The following is a 17489-nucleotide window of genomic DNA, read 5'->3' as shown; positions in this document are numbered from 1 at the left end:
CTCCGCAGACATTACTTGTTAAGTGTGTAAAACATTTTATTTGCTTATCTCAAATTCAATGTCGAATACTGTATGTTGTAAAAAGCCCCAGCTTTAGCTCGGCATAGAGACATTTTTAAATGACTATTGCCTGTTTGTCAGGTCAAACAATGTTCCAGACAAGAGACGACGAAAATGAATAAAGATCAATAATAAAAAAGGGAATACTGTAGTTCTGCTGACTTAAGCTATTAACAACCAGTCGCCTGAGGTGGGCAATTAACTGGCTTTAATTGAAAAAAAGGCTTATATTAGAATTTGATGAACGAGTTTATGGTGTAGCAAAGGTTATTCAGTAGCAAAGTATTCAGCTATGGTAATTGAAAAGCCACCTTTGTGACTACCAGAACTTTGGAGAAGAAATCATTTATGCACTGATTGTTAGACTTATGGTGCTGAAAAAATTAAGTGATTTTAAGATAAAATCTGATAGATTTGATTTTGCTTGATCATGTGACCTAATGAATGAACAGAGGTGTTGGGGCCAGGCATTGCTCACGTTCTCTTACTGTGCCTTGGGTAAAAAAAAATCTCCCAAAAAGCTATAATGCCTTTCCTGAGTGGTTTAAAAAAATGCGATACTGGAGGAAAGAAGCGAATGAAGAGATTAAATATGTCATATGTTGAGAAGGATGCTCGCGCCCAGGAAATTTAACAGATACGATCAAGCGAAAAGGCGAAAAGGGTAAACAGGCTGAGATACTGAAACAGTATAAAAGAATCAGAAAGTTAAAGAGAAGCCATTAAAAGAGGTCAAATTATTAGTGACAATTTTAATTACACAGCTGCCTGATTACATTGTCTATTTATAAATTTGATGAGGGTAATCTGGAAGGATTAAATTCCTTCAATTTTCACTTTTTGTTCTGATGTTCTGATATATATATATATATATATATATATATATATATATATATATAGATATGTATATATATACACACATACACACTTGTACACATTTATACACACACATATACACATTTATACACACATATTTACACATTGATACACACACATATACACTCATATACACACATATACACACACATTTATACACATTTATACACACATACACACACATATACACACATATACACACATATACACACATACACACACATATACACACATATATACATATACACACATGTATACATACATATACACACACATACACAAACATACATACATACATATATATCAAGTCTCAAAAGTTGGGCCTTGGCAGAAGTGCGTCCAACTTGCATGCCATTCTAATTGGGTTATAATAAATGACATCCTTCTTTGATTTTTCATATAATATCAATTCCCCTGCATCTTTTGATTGTGCTTCATTTTCAGCATGGTCATATATGAAGAATTCAGCCAGATAACAGTTAAATGAATGGCATTACGGCAGTGGCAGCAGAGTGATTGTGTACCTTTTTTTTCTTTGCTGATGGAATGTAACAGCTTTTCTTGTTCTTCTAGGCGTTGCAAGAGAGCATCCCGGTCTGTGCTCCGGCTCTGCTTGAGTGCTTTTAGCTCATCCCTGGTGTACTTGTGCTGCCTCCTCAGGTGGTGTTCTTTTGTATCATGCTCCCGCATCTCCTCACGCAGCGAACGTATCTTCGACTGCTCAATTAAAGTCGAAGAATTCACACCAAATGTAATAAATATGGAATTTGTAGAAATAATAGATGTGTATCTCTAAACTCTATGACAATAAGACATCAGCAAAAAAATGGGCAAAGCTGTTATGAAAGCAGCAATACTGAATTTCAACAGGTTAAAAATAAAAACAATGACTTTTGACTGTTATTAAATACTTATATATTGATACATTTTGTAATTATATTGCCCAACACTAATCTAATTAATGTGTTTTCTTTTTGTAAATCTAAAATAATTTTATTTTAAAATACTACTTTTTTATATGCTTACCATAGTGTACTCTTAATATAATGTTGAGTTTAACAGAATATATGCTTAATGTATTGCCATAGTAACCCAGTTATGGGCTCACAACTCTGACATCAAAAATAGGTAAATTGCTAAAACTTCAAATGGTTAAAATAAACAGATCTTTGCTACCTGTGATCTACACAATTTGCTAAGCACATCCACAACATGCAAAAGTCATACCTTTATTTCTGCCAGCCAAAAGGAGGGGTCTTTTTCTAAAGTAGCTTTCTTAGTTGCCTGTCAAAAGAAGCGAGTCCATTGTGAAAAGTACGTTTTTTTTTCTAGTAGTGTATGCAAAACACAATGCCACATTGGTAAAATAAAACAAACTACATTTATAGACATTTATCGCACACTTAAACCGAGATTAAGTTATATAAAGTATTACTAGGTTTGATGAAAAGAGGAGGCCAAAACCTTTTAGAAACATTTTGTTAGAGGTCTTAACACAGATCAACATTCTTCCATGAACACCAGGGAAACTTTTCAAACTGTCACTTCAAACCAGGTTGAAGCAAAACAGAAATTCCAAGCAAGTGCTTGCCAGAGGTTCAAAGTGCATCTGTGGATTGTAGTGGTGGTCAGGTCCACAAGGACTTGGCACAGAAGAAACTATAAATGACGATACAAATATTTTTGGGATCAAAAGGAACCCTGCTACAGGGGGGAGTCATCTGAGAGTTGAAAGTGTTGTTGGTGGGAATGAATGTGCACCAAATGCTGACTTTTCCACAAAAGTATTGTTTTTTGAGTCCATTCTTTTAGTATCCGTTTGCGATTAATATACTATCTTTTTAAGCGAACATGTACAGAGGTTAGGGATACACACCTGTGTCAGTGCCAAAAATTCACGACAATATTTGTAAAAAAATGTTAGCTTGGGTCCTGTACGATCATGTCAGACTTTAATGAAATAAATTGACCCCTTGTGTAGTTATCATAAGCTTTCCATCAACGAGTATATAAGATGGTATCAATCAACCATTGCAGATCAAATCAATCAAAGTATCATCGCTGACAGTAGAAATCTCAGAAGAGAATATTGTACGTATACAGTATAAACAACAGGCATTGGTCTTTTGCTGATCATGCATGCATGATGTACTTTAAATCTATTAGCAAACAACAATTGTACCTGGTATTTGTTGTCACCATTCCTTGGGAGGCCTTGGAGAGTAACATCTAGTTCTTCACTGATGGTGGAAAGCAGTAACCCATGTTCTGTTTCCATTTGTGCCACTTTCTGTTCCAGTTTGATAAGCTCTGTTACAGTTGCATGCCCCCTAACATCTGACCTGATCTAAAGAAGATATAAGACCAATGAGTTGTTCAGGATACACATTACTGTAGTGGTATATAGTAGCACAGTACAAAATGTGTATAAGCACAACCAGGAAGTGTGTCAATAGCGGTATAATGTTCACCAAGTCTCTGGGTGCAATAATAGCATGGGATACACATTATGCAGGTATCAAGGCTGATATTTTAACAATCGACCGCAAGACCTCCGATCAGCCTTAACTATTGGGATGTGCTGACATGGTAAACAATACGAACACATGTATCTAAGCTACTAGCGAGCAGTGACAGGCACAAGTGAGTTTTTTCACGTTTTATGGATGCCAAAATAAATTTTGTTTACCATTTTATCTGTTTATCTTTTCTCTATTTTGAAATAAATTACCGTATCGGCCACATTGCCTTGCGTTATGGCATTTCGCCTTTGTCACCTTGCAATTACGTGCATGTCGTCTTTTTGTAGGCATATAAGCCGTACCATCGATTCACTCATCATTTTTTTGAGCATGGTAAGTTTTTGAAAAAGAAGACGCGGTCAACACTTCGAAATGCAATCCCAGAGTCTGTTTTGCTTTCTTCCCACATAAACAGGCCTAGTTAACCATCTTTGTCTGGTCTCTTCTGTCAATAGTTTCAGGCATCCTTCCAGGGCACAGTCAATTAATATGTCAGGGCCACAGGAACTAACTGATCAGTGCTGCCTGGGGACTGTGGGTCATCATTCTGTCTCCCAGTGACAAACTACCTACGTTACATAAAGAACATTCCTTTTTTTCTCCATTCAGCCAATTTAGAGTCAATACATAGATGCCCTGAAGAGATCATCTTACTTATAGAGCCTGTCAGAGGAGAGTGAAGCCTCCATCTGCTGTTGTAAAATACCTCCACTTTTATGTAGCAGCCCCTTTGAAATAGTGCTGATTTGGCACAAAAATAACCTTTCAAAGTATACCAGGGTTCGCCTGAGTACGGCATTGTTTTGAATACGTACTTGGTTGTGTTATCACGAGAACAAAATGTGTATAAAATAAAACTGGATTTGATCAACTTCTAACATCACTTAATGCTACATTTTCTTGGCCTATTATTATATTGACAGACACTATCCTTATTACAGTGGAAAAGCAGAATCTATATCGATATCAGGGGATCTCAATACATCGATTGCCATCTACCAGTCGATCGCCAAGGTCCTCTTTGTAGATCGCATGAAAGAAAGATCTGATTCAGTCTGTTGGTTTCATTTAGGCCTGAACGATGTCTCGTTTGTACTGCAACATCACAATGCATATGATTCCTGAGCAATACTAACATTGGAGGATGTGCAATGCTTTTATTTTGTTTATTTTTGATAATTGCATATCTGGCTCTTATAATCAGCGCATTAGGCTTTCTAACGACAACAACTAATGTGTGAAGGCAATAGCCTCTGACAGCTGCACGTTAAGTGATACATTGATCTTGGACACTTCAAATGTGATATGCTTCAATTTGGTGCCCTTTAGTCGTGATGGGGCAGGAAATGTCTCAGTAGCAAAGAGAAGCAGCATATGGTCTCTATCTTATGCCAGTGGGGGAACGCGCATGCCTGCACGAACGCATAGAAAAACACTACAATTAAAGTTGAATTGCACGTAATGTGGTTATGCAACATACAAAAACATAAGTTGTCAAAATAAATATATGGGTAGGTCTTTTTTACTTGAGCATTTCTTTAGTAGGTCGCATGCTGAAAAGTGTGAGCACCCCTGAACAAAAATAACTGTGAGCTTTGTCAGTGGCCAAGAAAAAAAAGGTAGATCACGGGAGGTTGGCCCCTTGAAAAGTAAATATTGAGCAAAGGTTTGAGAACCCTTGATCTACATGATATTGAAGAAGGTATTTCAACCCAATTTAACCAGTCCTTTCATATTCATTTTGAAGAGAGTGACAGTACTTACATCATCCAGTTCCAGGTTAAGCAGTTGGTAGTTTTTGTACAGGAGTGCATGTGCATCTTCTTTTAAACTCAGGTCTGCAGAGAGCTTATCACACTCATCCTTCATCCTGTCCAACTTGACTTGCAGTGCCTCGCACAACTTCTTGTCTGACACTGCACCTTCCTAATGGACGGCAGGTGTGTTTTAATGATCATGATAAACGTAGGGATGGAATAATTGGACGCAAACAAATGTACAGGGGAAGTCTGACCAGTGAACTAGCAACTACTGTACAATGTGTCTTAAGTTCGGAAGCAGGAAAAATATATGTACCCTATCCTAGCACTCGTCTGTATTGTAAAATGACAGTGTATTCTGAAACCCTTTAATTGCGAATTAGAGTGGGACTATCATTGACTAAAAACCTGGGATGAACTGACACACGGCGAGGGGAAAAAAGCAAAGAGAGGGATGGAGGGGAAAAGAGAGAATGAAAGAACTGAAAAGATGCTATATTAAAGCTAGAGGCAGGTGACAAGTGAAGGGATTATGAGGAAAAGGGATGATACAGTGGAAAGGAAATCGAGAGAGTACAAGGACAGGGAAAATTGCTATTTTAAGCTTTTTCCCCCGAAAGTTGACTGTAGCTAAACATGAATATACGCTTCTAGCTATGCTCTTCGTCGATTGGGTATGCACAGCACCCATAGGCTGGGACTTTAAATATTCAAGAACATGCCCTTGTCCTCACTGAACTAAAATAACATTATGAGCTCCTGTACGCATGGCAGATAACGGAAATGTGTGCTACATTAATTCATATCAAGAACGACCATACACCTAATAAACAATAAAATAATCATCACAGCATTTCCTCAAAGGGCCTTAAAGGGGAGTTGAAGTTCATTGCTGAAGGCAAGAGAAATTATCCATCTACATTGCACTGCTTTAACGAGGCGCCACGGGTCGAGTTATATAGTATCACATCTGATGCAAAGAAATCATCCCAGGCTGATCCAACCACTGAACCTTCAAACTGATTTGGCAGAAAATTGTTATTGGTTGTGGATGTCACTCAATGCTTCGTTCATTGGGAAAATAGATCATTTTTTGGACCTTGTGCTTCACAATAGATATATGATTATGTTTCCTTTTAAACTTACTTGAACTGCATTTAAATGTGACTGGATTTCATCACGCTGTTGACGGCAAAATACCAGCATCTCATGTAGTTCCTTATTTTTCATTCTGCTTTCTTCAATGGTGGCCTTCAGGTTGTCCACCTCCTTCTGATGAATCTCCCTCTCCACCCGAAGCTGTTGCCTCAATGAGTCTGGCTCTTGCTGAACCGTAGCCAGCTTGGCCTGTAATTTCACCGTGACCTTCTGGAACTCATTCTTGGAAGCTTCCGCTACTGTCAAGCGCTGTGATAGCTGGGCATGAGCTGCTGTCATATGATTTAGTGAGTCTTGTAGTTCATCATGCTTATTTTGGTCTTTCTTACTAAGAAGAGCTTGTGTATCAGCTTGTTCAACGAGTCTTTGATTGTCTTCCTTTAGTCTAGCCAGGTTGTCCACGTGACGCCGAACTTCCATCTGAAGGGCAACAGAGGACTCCCTCACCTATGATTACAAAATGCTCTTTAAATCTGGGTATGGATTTTCAAATTACCCTGAGGCCTACCTCCCGGATCTCCTGTTCTAGAGCCAGTTGGCGCTGGTAGCTCTGAGAAAGCGAGACGTCCTTGCGATGAAGCTCTTCTTCACGCAGGGCCAAACGTTGTAGGTTTTCAGCCAGCTCTTTGCGGGCAGCCTCAGCCTGCTGGCTCAATGCCTTCAGCTGAGAGTGGGGGCTCTCCTTTTCTTTTGCTTCCTGGAGAAAGGAACATAAAGAGTATGAGGTGAGGCATGTAATAGAACAGGGAACAAAAAATTACAGAAGATGATGGGGACAGAATTACTGTGGAGAACAAAGACACGCTCAAAGAATATTTAACAAGGGCAGGAGGAAGAATGACGGCGACATAATGGCCGGAAACATGTGCAGTTCGTTATTGAAAGGGCTCGTACCCAGCATTGCGATAAGTGATAGCTGCCAGGTCTGTCCAAGAGAGATTGCGTCTAATACACTAGCTTTGACTGAAATTTGCTGTTTCTCACAAACTAATCATTTAATTGAACACCTGATGAGATATCATTATTAACCTAGAAGGTGGAAATTAAATTATAATTAATTCATATTCCAAAAAATATTCACATCCTAGCAATTTTGTTGCACACTCGGATGGGTATAAATTGAAGATCATGGCCTGAAAAAGCCAATAGAATCTAATCTGGAGAAAGGAGACCGACCATGGAATTCAGCAAATCATAATGTCTTTGAGCTTAGAAATTCCACAAAGGAAAATCCAACAGGCTACTGGAAATGCAGAGTAAACTAATACCCCACACTTCAAGAGCATCTCTCAGGGGAAACCAAATGCTAAACGCTCCAATTCCAGAGAAGCAAAACATCAAGGCCCCATTCAGGATCCAACTGAAAATATTCAAGCCGCACAAAAAACAAACTACTACACCTTCTGAATCGAGCCTGAAGGACTCCCTCATTTTATCTGCCTCTACTACAAAGTGCTTTTCAATGACCTTTCCACCAGAAATAAAAATTCCAGCCTCCAGGTCTCCAGATTCTGCTTCTTCACTAAATGACATGTGGGTAAATGACAAGAGGAGCTCTGTCTCTTTCTATCCCCAAGTCGAGGTCCGATACAACAAATCCGGGAAGTCAATACAAACCTTATATGTAACCAACGGTGATGATGTACCTGTAGTATATATCACTTCACTTTCTTGAGCTGCCAGATGGTACAGTCTGTCCTTTCTATTCGGAAAACGTTCTCCAAGGCCTCTCTAAACTTCTGTATGTATGTAAACTTATGTACATTTTTGCCTCAGCAATTGCTGATGCCATGTGATGCTTTGCCTGTCTGTACCCATCCCCATTAACCTGGGTTTGCACGGCCAAAAATACCTGCTCATGCATAATAACAGCCCTCCCCATAGGAGTCGAACAATAGGTTCGAGGCCTACAATTACAAAAAACGCCAACCACCTTTGGCCATCTCACTATGGAACATGATAGCAATCCTGGACAATATGAGCTGTCGGCGCTTACCAGCAACGGAGTCCAGGGGCTCTATTCTGCTACTGTTGTCTTCAGCTCCAGACTACTGAGAAACTGTGCAGATAAGCTTGGAAGAGTGACTCTGCATATTCTCTACCTCAGTCACAGTCTGCAGAAGTTCCCCATCTTGTGGAAGACTTCCTGTGTGTGGTTCCAGTTTTTGTCCAACTTTACGTCTTTTGAATCTGTATCCGTTTTTGCTACCGCAACCAAAATGGCGCCGTTCAAGTGGCAGCCGGTGGCGGTATCTCCGTCCACTCTTGCTCGTTTTGTGTTTTTGCTGTTTTCTGTCTTAATGATTTGATTTGGTGATTCTTAATGATCCCATTTACTTTGATTTGCTTTGTACTTTGTGCTTTTGCTTTGTTGTCCTGCGGCCTTTGCGACTGTACTGTCTAACTAATAACTATGCCTTTTCTTGCTACTGTCACAATGAAATTTCCCGAGCACGGAATGAATAAAGTTATCCAATCCAATCCAATTCAAACTCCTCCTTTTAATAGTTATTTCTTTCTAAACGTAAATAGTAAACATTCACAAAAAACATCTTAAACTCATGCATATATGCACAAGTAAAACATGCTCATTTGTTTTAGTCGACTAGTAATTTTAATATAAAGCTACATAACATTTTTTCTCATCATCTATTATTCATCATAGCGTATAAGAAGAGTTTACAGTAATTCTTCCCTTGTGCTTATTTTATAGGGAATTCCAGTGAAAGGCATTTATGTAAAAATTGGATGAAATAAAAAAACTATTAATAATTTAGCAACTGCATTTGTCGGCAAATGAGCGTTTAGCTGATTTATGTGATCTTAAAAAAAGACACAAAAGCGGCTACGATAGTTTTCATTCTTTTCTCACCTCTTGGATGCATGTTTATGAATTGCAATGAATCTAAATATAGCTCAAAATTGGAGCATGGTATTCTACGTAATTGTATATCGACCTCTCAATTCGAAATTAGGGTTCCTGAAGTTTTCAAGTTAATACTGTTGGGCTTCAATGAAATGAGTTGATGTGATGTTTTCTATACTTCAAAATGCATTTTAAGACCGGTACTATTTATAAAAATCCCTGACTGGACTGACCTGAGCAGCCTTTTCAGTGTGAAGTCGAACATTGGTTCGGGCCTCCTCCAGGTCCCTCTGCAGTCGACTGCACTTTGTCCTCCACTGGCGCACGGCCTTTTGGGCCTTAGCTCTCAATTCTTCTTTGCTCCTTGTACTCTCATGGAGTAATGCCTCAGTCTCAGTTTTTTCTGTCTTCCCTCGGCTCTGAAAAGAAAGGCAAGATTAATTTCCTGAAAAGTGCTTTTGCTCAGTAGGCAGTATTGTTTTTTGCATCTTTTGCACATTTTCCTCTTAGGTCTAGAATAAAATGTTATTTACTTTTAAGATATTATTTCATCAAAACCTGGTCAACATTGAACCACTTCATGATGTTAGCTACTGTAACCTTTCAGAAAAAAGCTAACAGAGAAACATTGCTAATCAATGTTTATAAAAGTAACTGAAGAAGCTGAGAAATACCTGTATCTCCTTAAGTTTTTCAAGCATTTCCACTTGCTGTTCCTCCCGCCGTGCTAACTCTGTAGACAAGCCCTAGTGCAGAGAAACAAAATATAAATAGTTTAAGTGTGCAAAAGTAAAAGAAAAACAATTCCAGGATAAGAAAGCTGAAAACAAGCAATTGAAAACTGGATTCTCCTTTGAACAAGACAAAGAAAGTCCACAGACAGTTCATATTAGATTACATTACAACAACCTGAAGTCAATTTGAAGTTTATAGTTCGACGTCATAACTGTGAAGTTGACGTATTTAGGCCAAGTAGTATTGTCGGTTAGTCAGAGGCTGATGAGTCACCAGGAATTGATGTAGTCAACTCACATCATTTGCATTTTTTACTGTTAATATAAAGAAAGAATAGTTAGAACTATGTTAACCCATTTTTTAAAAATTGTCACAATAATTACCTTTTTTTAATTATTATTTTATTATTGATTACTAAAAGGAGCTACCAATCAAACTTCGATTATATGTTTAAATGTCTGTGGGGGATCATTTGAATTAAATGGCATAAATAAAGATTTAGATCTCAATTTTCTATTACATTATTAAATAGTGCACGCGACACACACACACACACACACACGCGCACACACCTCCAAATGGATACTCAGCTGGAGCCGCTCTCTCTCCTTGCGTTCCAGAGATTTCTTCAGCTCCTCGACCTCATTGTTGACCGATACCTTGTGCAGTTGAGCTCGCAGTTCTGCTACTTCTTTTTCCATGTCTGAACCAACTTTACAAATTCAATACAGAAAAGACAAGACTTTGTGAAAAACCAAAGCTTCCCAAAATCAGCTTGATATTGTTTTTACTTCAAATTGGTTCCTATTAGTATTTACACTTTTTTGACAAGAACAACTACCGTATTTAGTCGCATATAAGCCACCCCCGCGTATAAGCCGCACCCTTAAAATTGCCTTAAAATTTCTTTACAATTTCTCTTTCAGAATTTTCACCTCCATATTCATGGTTTTAATAGGAGTACAAATTATCTGTTACTTTGAAGGGAAAATCTTAAGAAAAATAATCACGTGGTACTTCTGTGATACTGTATGAATCAGAAGCAAATTATTAGGGTCAATATCATAAGGAAGTTAATATGCCTGTCTTTATAAATGCAAAATATCAAATTATTCAATTTGAAAAAATAAATACGTCTATCTTGATGAGAACCTGATGCGTTATAATGGCAGTAATTAAAATTTTCTAACCAGAATTTTAAGATATTGTGGCAGCCATATTGCTTCTAATGTCAAAAAATCTCAACTCTTATGACGGTTCATATTACTGCAATAGTTGTCACTTTCAAACAAGAAATAAAATGAAAAAAAATCAAATTGGAATTTTGTTTGATTTCAAAATTCATTATAGGCTTAAAGTAGCTTGAAATAAGAATTATTTCCACGCACATTGTTGCACAACTCTTGTAAAAAGGCATCCAGGCTTATTACAAAATAATACAAAATAATAAAACTTTAGTACAATTTAAAATGAATTTAATGAAATGCTCTCGTTTGCTCAATTATTTTTAACTGACCTCTGTGGATGAGTGAAGTATCTACCACTTACCTTTTTACTTTTTATTAGTCACCCATGAAAGATACATGAATTAGCTAAACAATGAAAAAAGGCAACGTGCCTAATCACACCCCTGACACCTTCATTACTACCTTCAAATTGCTTACCTCGTAATCGTCCTTCCTCCCTTCCTTGATAGTTGCCGTGAATGGGTTGATTAGGCTGCAGCCAGGCCTTCTGTAGCTCTGTCTTCTCCTTCCTGGTTCTCAGTAACTCCCCACGCATATTGTCCACCTGTGAATCATGACCCAAGCATGGGAGAAAAAAAATATCGATGAATTAAACCGGTTGGCATTTCTTTCAGTGGAGTTTGCCATGTGAACACCTCAAGATTCACTGTTTGCATTCAGACTCACACACAGCACAGTAGAAATAAAATATATAGAAACCTGTTGAACCAATGACTCCCTGCTGTCCTCTGACTGATCAAGTAGTCTTTGAACTCTCTCCAGTTCATGCTCCATCTGAGGAGAGCATACTGATCTTATCAGATAATGATGTCAAATGTACATTCAACCCCTTACAAATCTGATGCAGTTGAATCAAGAGAAATTAAGAAAACTGTGTAGTCACCATGGATCTCTCTTTTTCTGAATTCCGCTGCTTGGAAATCATGGTGTCCTCTCTTCCACTGACACTGTGTCTCTCCAAACTCTGCAAAACAACCAAACAGCTCTGGAACGTGTTGTTACTGGAGCACTACAGCAATAACAATGCGACATGACAGGTGCTTTAGTATGACATCATCGCAACTCCATGTCTCTTTCAAATGAGCCACTGGAAAAATGGTGGATATGTATGAGGCTTCAGATCCTACTCAGTCCCACCCATTATGCATATGCAGTATATGTTGGCTCTGGTGATGAATTATGAGCTGGAAGCTATAACATCTACCCAAGTGACTCATCAGGCATTTGATTCACATCACAGCAGGCCCATTGGTGGGGAATAAATGTGCCCTGTGCCTTCCCTCTTCTCCTCAACTTCAGTAATAAAATCGATTTTTATATGTATAATCTATTTTATTATGTTTATTTACTCATATATATTTATATATATATATATATATATATATACTATATACTATATAGATATAAAAATATATATATATATACTATATATATAAATATATATATATATATATATATATATATATATATATATATATATATATATACACACACACACATACCTACATACATAAATACATATATATATTTTTATTTTTATGTTTTATTTTTGGGGGTGGGAGGAATGGGGGCTACCGCGTTCCTATTAAGATACAATGGTGTCAAGGGATATTAATGAATTGGAAGCTGCCTTGTAAATTGCAAAACGTGAGCTAATCCAATGGTGGCCAGTATTACAAAATATTAAAGCGACAGAGTGCCCCCTTGTGCTCTACTATAAAACTGCAGTATTAAAACAGCTCTCGGCCATATTATATATACCTATGGTATTTCAGTCTTTCATCTACAGACAAGTTATTAGGCTAACTTTGTTTAACAAGTTCCAAAAAACAATAACTTACAGAGTCCAGTCGTTGCACAGGTGCCATATGATCCGAAAGGCTCTCTATTGCAATCTTAGTATCAATCTCAGCCCTATCAGAAAAGAAAAAGACAGTTATAACAAATCCACAACAGTTAATAATTCCATCCACCCCTTTTGGGGTCGCCACAGTAAAACAAACAAATTGCATTGACAGTTTTGGCACATAACTTCTTTTTTTTACAGCAGATGCCCCTTCTAACATATCGCCCGCCAAGTGGGATTCGAACCCAGGGTCCCCAAACCATTCATCCACTAATCAGATGAGGGAGAACAATACTTATTTTCAACAATTCCGAAGCATTATACTGACAATATACATCTATCTCTTTCTATTAATTCATTCATTTTCTGAACACACTAACCACAATGCTAACAATTTTCTAAAATACATTCTCAATTTGACCCAGTACACATCAGGAGGGAAGGGTCTTTAAATAGGCTTTTATACTTAATTTTAATTATGTTGAGACAAAATGTGTCTCTTGGAAATTTCACTATTCCCTTAAAGAACTTTTTAAAAATACCATTATCTTCTTTATCTACTGTCGACCCTTCATCAAATTAAATCTTGAAACTTAGTTCACAAGTTCAAAAGCTTCTCAGAGCAAATTAAAAACTTCAATGCAAGAGACAGAACGCATTATTACAATTGGTACACCGGCACAATTTAATTAGTAAAGCAAATACAAAAATCTGATGTGTTTAAAAAAAAATCAGAAGTAGAAAGAATTTATCCACTTTCCCAAACATTTTCCTTAAATATCATAATAATTTAACAATCGTACTGTTATTTAAGATTCAAAAAGTTTCCCATTTTGTGATTTTTTTTCACGAGTGTGTTTGTCTGATATTGTTATCAACGTCCTGTATTAACCAAGTGAAATAGTTCACACTATTTGCAACAAACATTGACCTGATTTTTTTTTGGCCTCACAGTTCTGAGGTTCGAGGTTCAAATCCAGGTCGGTCCTTTCTGTGTGGAGTTTACATGTTCTCCTGCGTGGGTTTCCTCCAGGTGCTCCAGTTTCTCCCCACATTCTAAAAACATGTATGGTAGGTGGGTTGAAAACTCTAAATTGCCCCTTAGTATGAGTGTGAGTGTAAATGGTGTTCCATCTCCTTGTGCCCTGCAATCAGCTGGCCACCGATTCAGGGTGTCCCCCGCCTCCGGCCTGAAGCCAGCTGAAGTCCAGCACCCCCCGCGACTCTTTTATGGTAAGTGGTTTCAGAAAATGAATGAATGAATACAAACTAATATCAGCTATTGACCTCCTCTAACTACTAATAATGGGTATCGGTCCTGAAAAACCCATATCGGTTAATCACTAGTGCTTACTTAAGTGCTTATTTACAAACAAAGCTTCTAGATTACCATTAATAACATTGTGTTAAAATAGGGGAATTAAGCCATTGAATTACCTTGCCACTTACTACAACTATTGCATATTGGGACAAAAAGACACAAAGTGCAGGAAATGTCACTAATTCCAATAAACACATACACCAGGGCCGCTCCTACTTTTGCTCCAAGATCTACTTTTCAATGAGCCAACCTCACGCGATCTATTTTGATGTTACAGTTACAATTCAGGGGTGGGCAGGGGAGGACCACTTACTCAGTGCATCAATTATTACCTATTTCTCCTGACGATTTCTCGATCTAGGTCCACTGACAGTCTCTGTTGGTCACATCGCAGGTCCCTCAAGGACTGGTGCAGTTCATGAAGCTGTAATGGGACGAATAGATTAAATCACAATAATAATTAAAAGAAAAATTAATTAAAAAACACAGGCAAAACCGAATCAAGGCATTGTAAAACCAGAAGAAAAGCTTCATTAATTGCCACGTTTCAATTATTTTAAATTGGTACCTAAACATTGAAATCCAACAAATCAACAAACCCAGTAAGTTTCACTATTGTTATGAAATGCTCCTTAAGATTTTGTTTAAAGTCCACATACAGTGGTACCTCGTGATACAACATGCTCGTCATACAAACACTTGTTTGTTCGTTTACGAGTGCCGTGGATAAAGTGCCCCCAAAAAGCCCCCCCTCCGCCTCCATGTGTGTCGTTGTCTCTCCCCTCCGCGAAATGCATCTAATTTTATATCTATTAAACACATTTTATTACTATTAAACCGCTCATTATTTATTCCTTTGTCAATATATGGAAATGAAACATTTTTTCCAATCCAATATCCTGTTTTTGGTGTTTTTTCAGAGGGTTGGAACAAATTAATTTGTTTTCAATTCATTTCAATGGGAAACGTTCACTATGTCGAGGTACCACTGTATGTCAAAACAAATCAAAAACAAAGCAACTTACATTCTGTCCCGACAAGCTGCTATTCTTGAAATGAACACTTGCAGAGTGAGACCTCCTCCTACCAGGTGTACTCGTATAGTCTTTTAGTGGTGATGTTGGTTTGAGACGCCGGCTATCTGTAAACCCACAATACAGTTTATTGAAAAATACAAATACAGTGGTAAAATTGACATGAATAAATGAAGTCTGGTGGACAAGTCAGCCAAATTCATAAAATTCACAATTATGCGCCATCACAATGCCAGTTTGGCTTTATTAAACAGATTTAAGACAATATTTTAGATGCTGAACAGTCTGTACCTGAACCAGGGCAAACATCTAGGTCACTGGAATGCATGCTGGAAGCAGAAGCACTGCCGTGAGCGTCATTGGTTCTGCTCAACCTCTGTGCCTGCAGCTGACTAATCGACTCCTCCAGGTTATCCCGAAGCTGGATACCAGAAAACAGATGGCTGAAGGGACAAGCAACCTGGTTCTACGGAGGTTTGAGCCAAAACTTGCAAGATAATACATAAGGAACGGAGTTCAACCTAATGTTGAATTAAGTCACTCCATTTAATTTCAGGAAGCACAATATTACATTTCCACAGTAGATTCCAATTGAGAATGTACTAAAATTAAAATGAGATGACCCGAACCTTGCATAATTTAAACGCCATCTGTTTAGTATGTAATAACATTTCATTACACTGGGAATGGATTGAACGGATGTCTCACCAAAGCCATGGCCTCCGCCTGATCATCGGTATGCTCTCTGTACTGGCCCAGCATCTGGTCCACCTTGGTCAAGTTCCGATTAGTGTCCTGCCAAAAAGACAAAACCAATTATGTGGCTCCTGAAGGTCACACAGCGACTGACGCTATGTGATTGTGTGATTACTGTCGGATAAAAGCATCCTTAGTAATGCTACTGTGCATCAAAAACATGTTTTGCTTGACTCACTCATATTTGATTTCAATTTTGATGGGTGTTATAACTTCTTAAAATAAAATGATTCAGAAATTCTTGAGAATTGTATTGTATTTGTACACCTTAAGGTTAAAAATTGACGATTGTTTTCCCTATTCTCAAATTTTATGTTACTTTGGATGCCTTTGTGATGTTACATTTGGATTAATGAGCCCTAACAGCTTAGTCTGATAACTCCAGATGGGAGGAATGTCCTTTAAAATTTAAAATTAAAAATACTGAGATTTTTATTTATTTATTTTTGTGGCATGTAGATAAAAAGACACGAATACAAGTGCTTTACCTGCAAAGTGGTGCACAGTGTGCTGATCTTGTTAGAGATGTCAGCTCGCCCATCACCTGCTCGCCCACTGGCTCGGCCTCTTTCCCGTGGTGGTCTGCGGTGGGTTTCACGTCCCTGCGGCCTGTGTCCGCGTACCTTATCGTACGAATCTGACCCACTTGATGTGTCCATATTTTTTGATGCTTCCAGAAATACTAGGCATGCATTCAAAGTAGGGATTTAGAAATGGCTCGATGAGCAACAAAAAATGTAAATCACATTCGTAATGAAACTCCGCAGATTTTGAAACCCCTCAAAAACATTATGAGGAGGAAAATTTTAAATTCCGATTGCGTTTGCCCATTCAACTCTTGTCCATTTCGTCGTTGAAAGATGATGGATGCTCCCCTTGATTCGCAACAAGTGTCACAACCAATATGCTAGCTAGCTAACTAAATCTTTCGAGGTTGGTACTGATGCAAACCCATCACGGCCACAAAATCCTACAACGGTTATGCAAAAAATAATAGGATATTTCGAACAATATGTCGTTTACATCACGCGCGAGTTTTTTTTGTCAAAAGAAAACTAATTAATGTGCGCATCCTCGTACTATGGCAACTTGAACTAGCCGCGTCTCGCCAGGAAAAAACAAACCACTACACACTAGAGGAGAAAGGCATGCTGGGAATTGAAGTCCAAATTCGATTGTGAACTAACTAAAATTGCAAGTTTGCTTTTAAGACGATCAAATAAAAAATAATGAGATACAGGACAGTAAATATTGTCCATGTACAGTATTGGAAAGTCATTTTTGTTTACTTGTTACTTTTATTTTCCT

The 17489-nt window shown here is 37.9% G+C and overlaps 1 protein-coding gene across 2 annotated transcripts in view; it reads right to left on the bottom strand.

The window, feature by feature from the left end:
• cep128 (centrosomal protein 128) overlaps nt 1–17339 on the bottom strand; it is a 25422-nt gene extending 8083 nt beyond the window's left edge. For both annotated transcript variants that reach the window (XM_077587855.1, XM_077587856.1), the window contains exons 1-18: nt 16670–17339; nt 16134–16220; nt 15717–15846; nt 15417–15532; nt 14724–14815; nt 13066–13138; nt 12108–12188; nt 11924–11998; nt 11642–11768; nt 10550–10689; nt 9917–9988; nt 9476–9661; nt 6885–7073; nt 6365–6823; nt 5223–5384; nt 3119–3283; nt 2164–2220; nt 1461–1653 (exon numbers count right to left, since the gene is read on the bottom strand). In XM_077587855.1, the coding sequence (XP_077443981.1) occupies nt 1461–1653; nt 2164–2220; nt 3119–3283; nt 5223–5384; nt 6365–6823; nt 6885–7073; nt 9476–9661; nt 9917–9988; nt 10550–10689; nt 11642–11768; nt 11924–11998; nt 12108–12188; nt 13066–13138; nt 14724–14815; nt 15417–15532; nt 15717–15846; nt 16134–16220; nt 16670–16840 (2575 nt within the window). In that variant the 5' untranslated portion in view covers nt 16841–17339. The remainder of the gene's footprint in view (nt 1–1460; nt 1654–2163; nt 2221–3118; nt 3284–5222; nt 5385–6364; nt 6824–6884; nt 7074–9475; nt 9662–9916; nt 9989–10549; nt 10690–11641; nt 11769–11923; nt 11999–12107; nt 12189–13065; nt 13139–14723; nt 14816–15416; nt 15533–15716; nt 15847–16133; nt 16221–16669) is intronic.
• Nucleotides 17340–17489: the final 150 nt, after the last annotated feature.

The sequence above is a fragment of the Stigmatopora argus genome, chromosome 19 (genome assembly GCF_051989625.1).
Source record: "Stigmatopora argus isolate UIUO_Sarg chromosome 19, RoL_Sarg_1.0, whole genome shotgun sequence".
Classification (NCBI taxonomy): Eukaryota; Metazoa; Chordata; class Actinopteri; order Syngnathiformes; family Syngnathidae; genus Stigmatopora; species Stigmatopora argus.
This window is presented reverse-complemented; position numbering and strand designations above follow the sequence as displayed.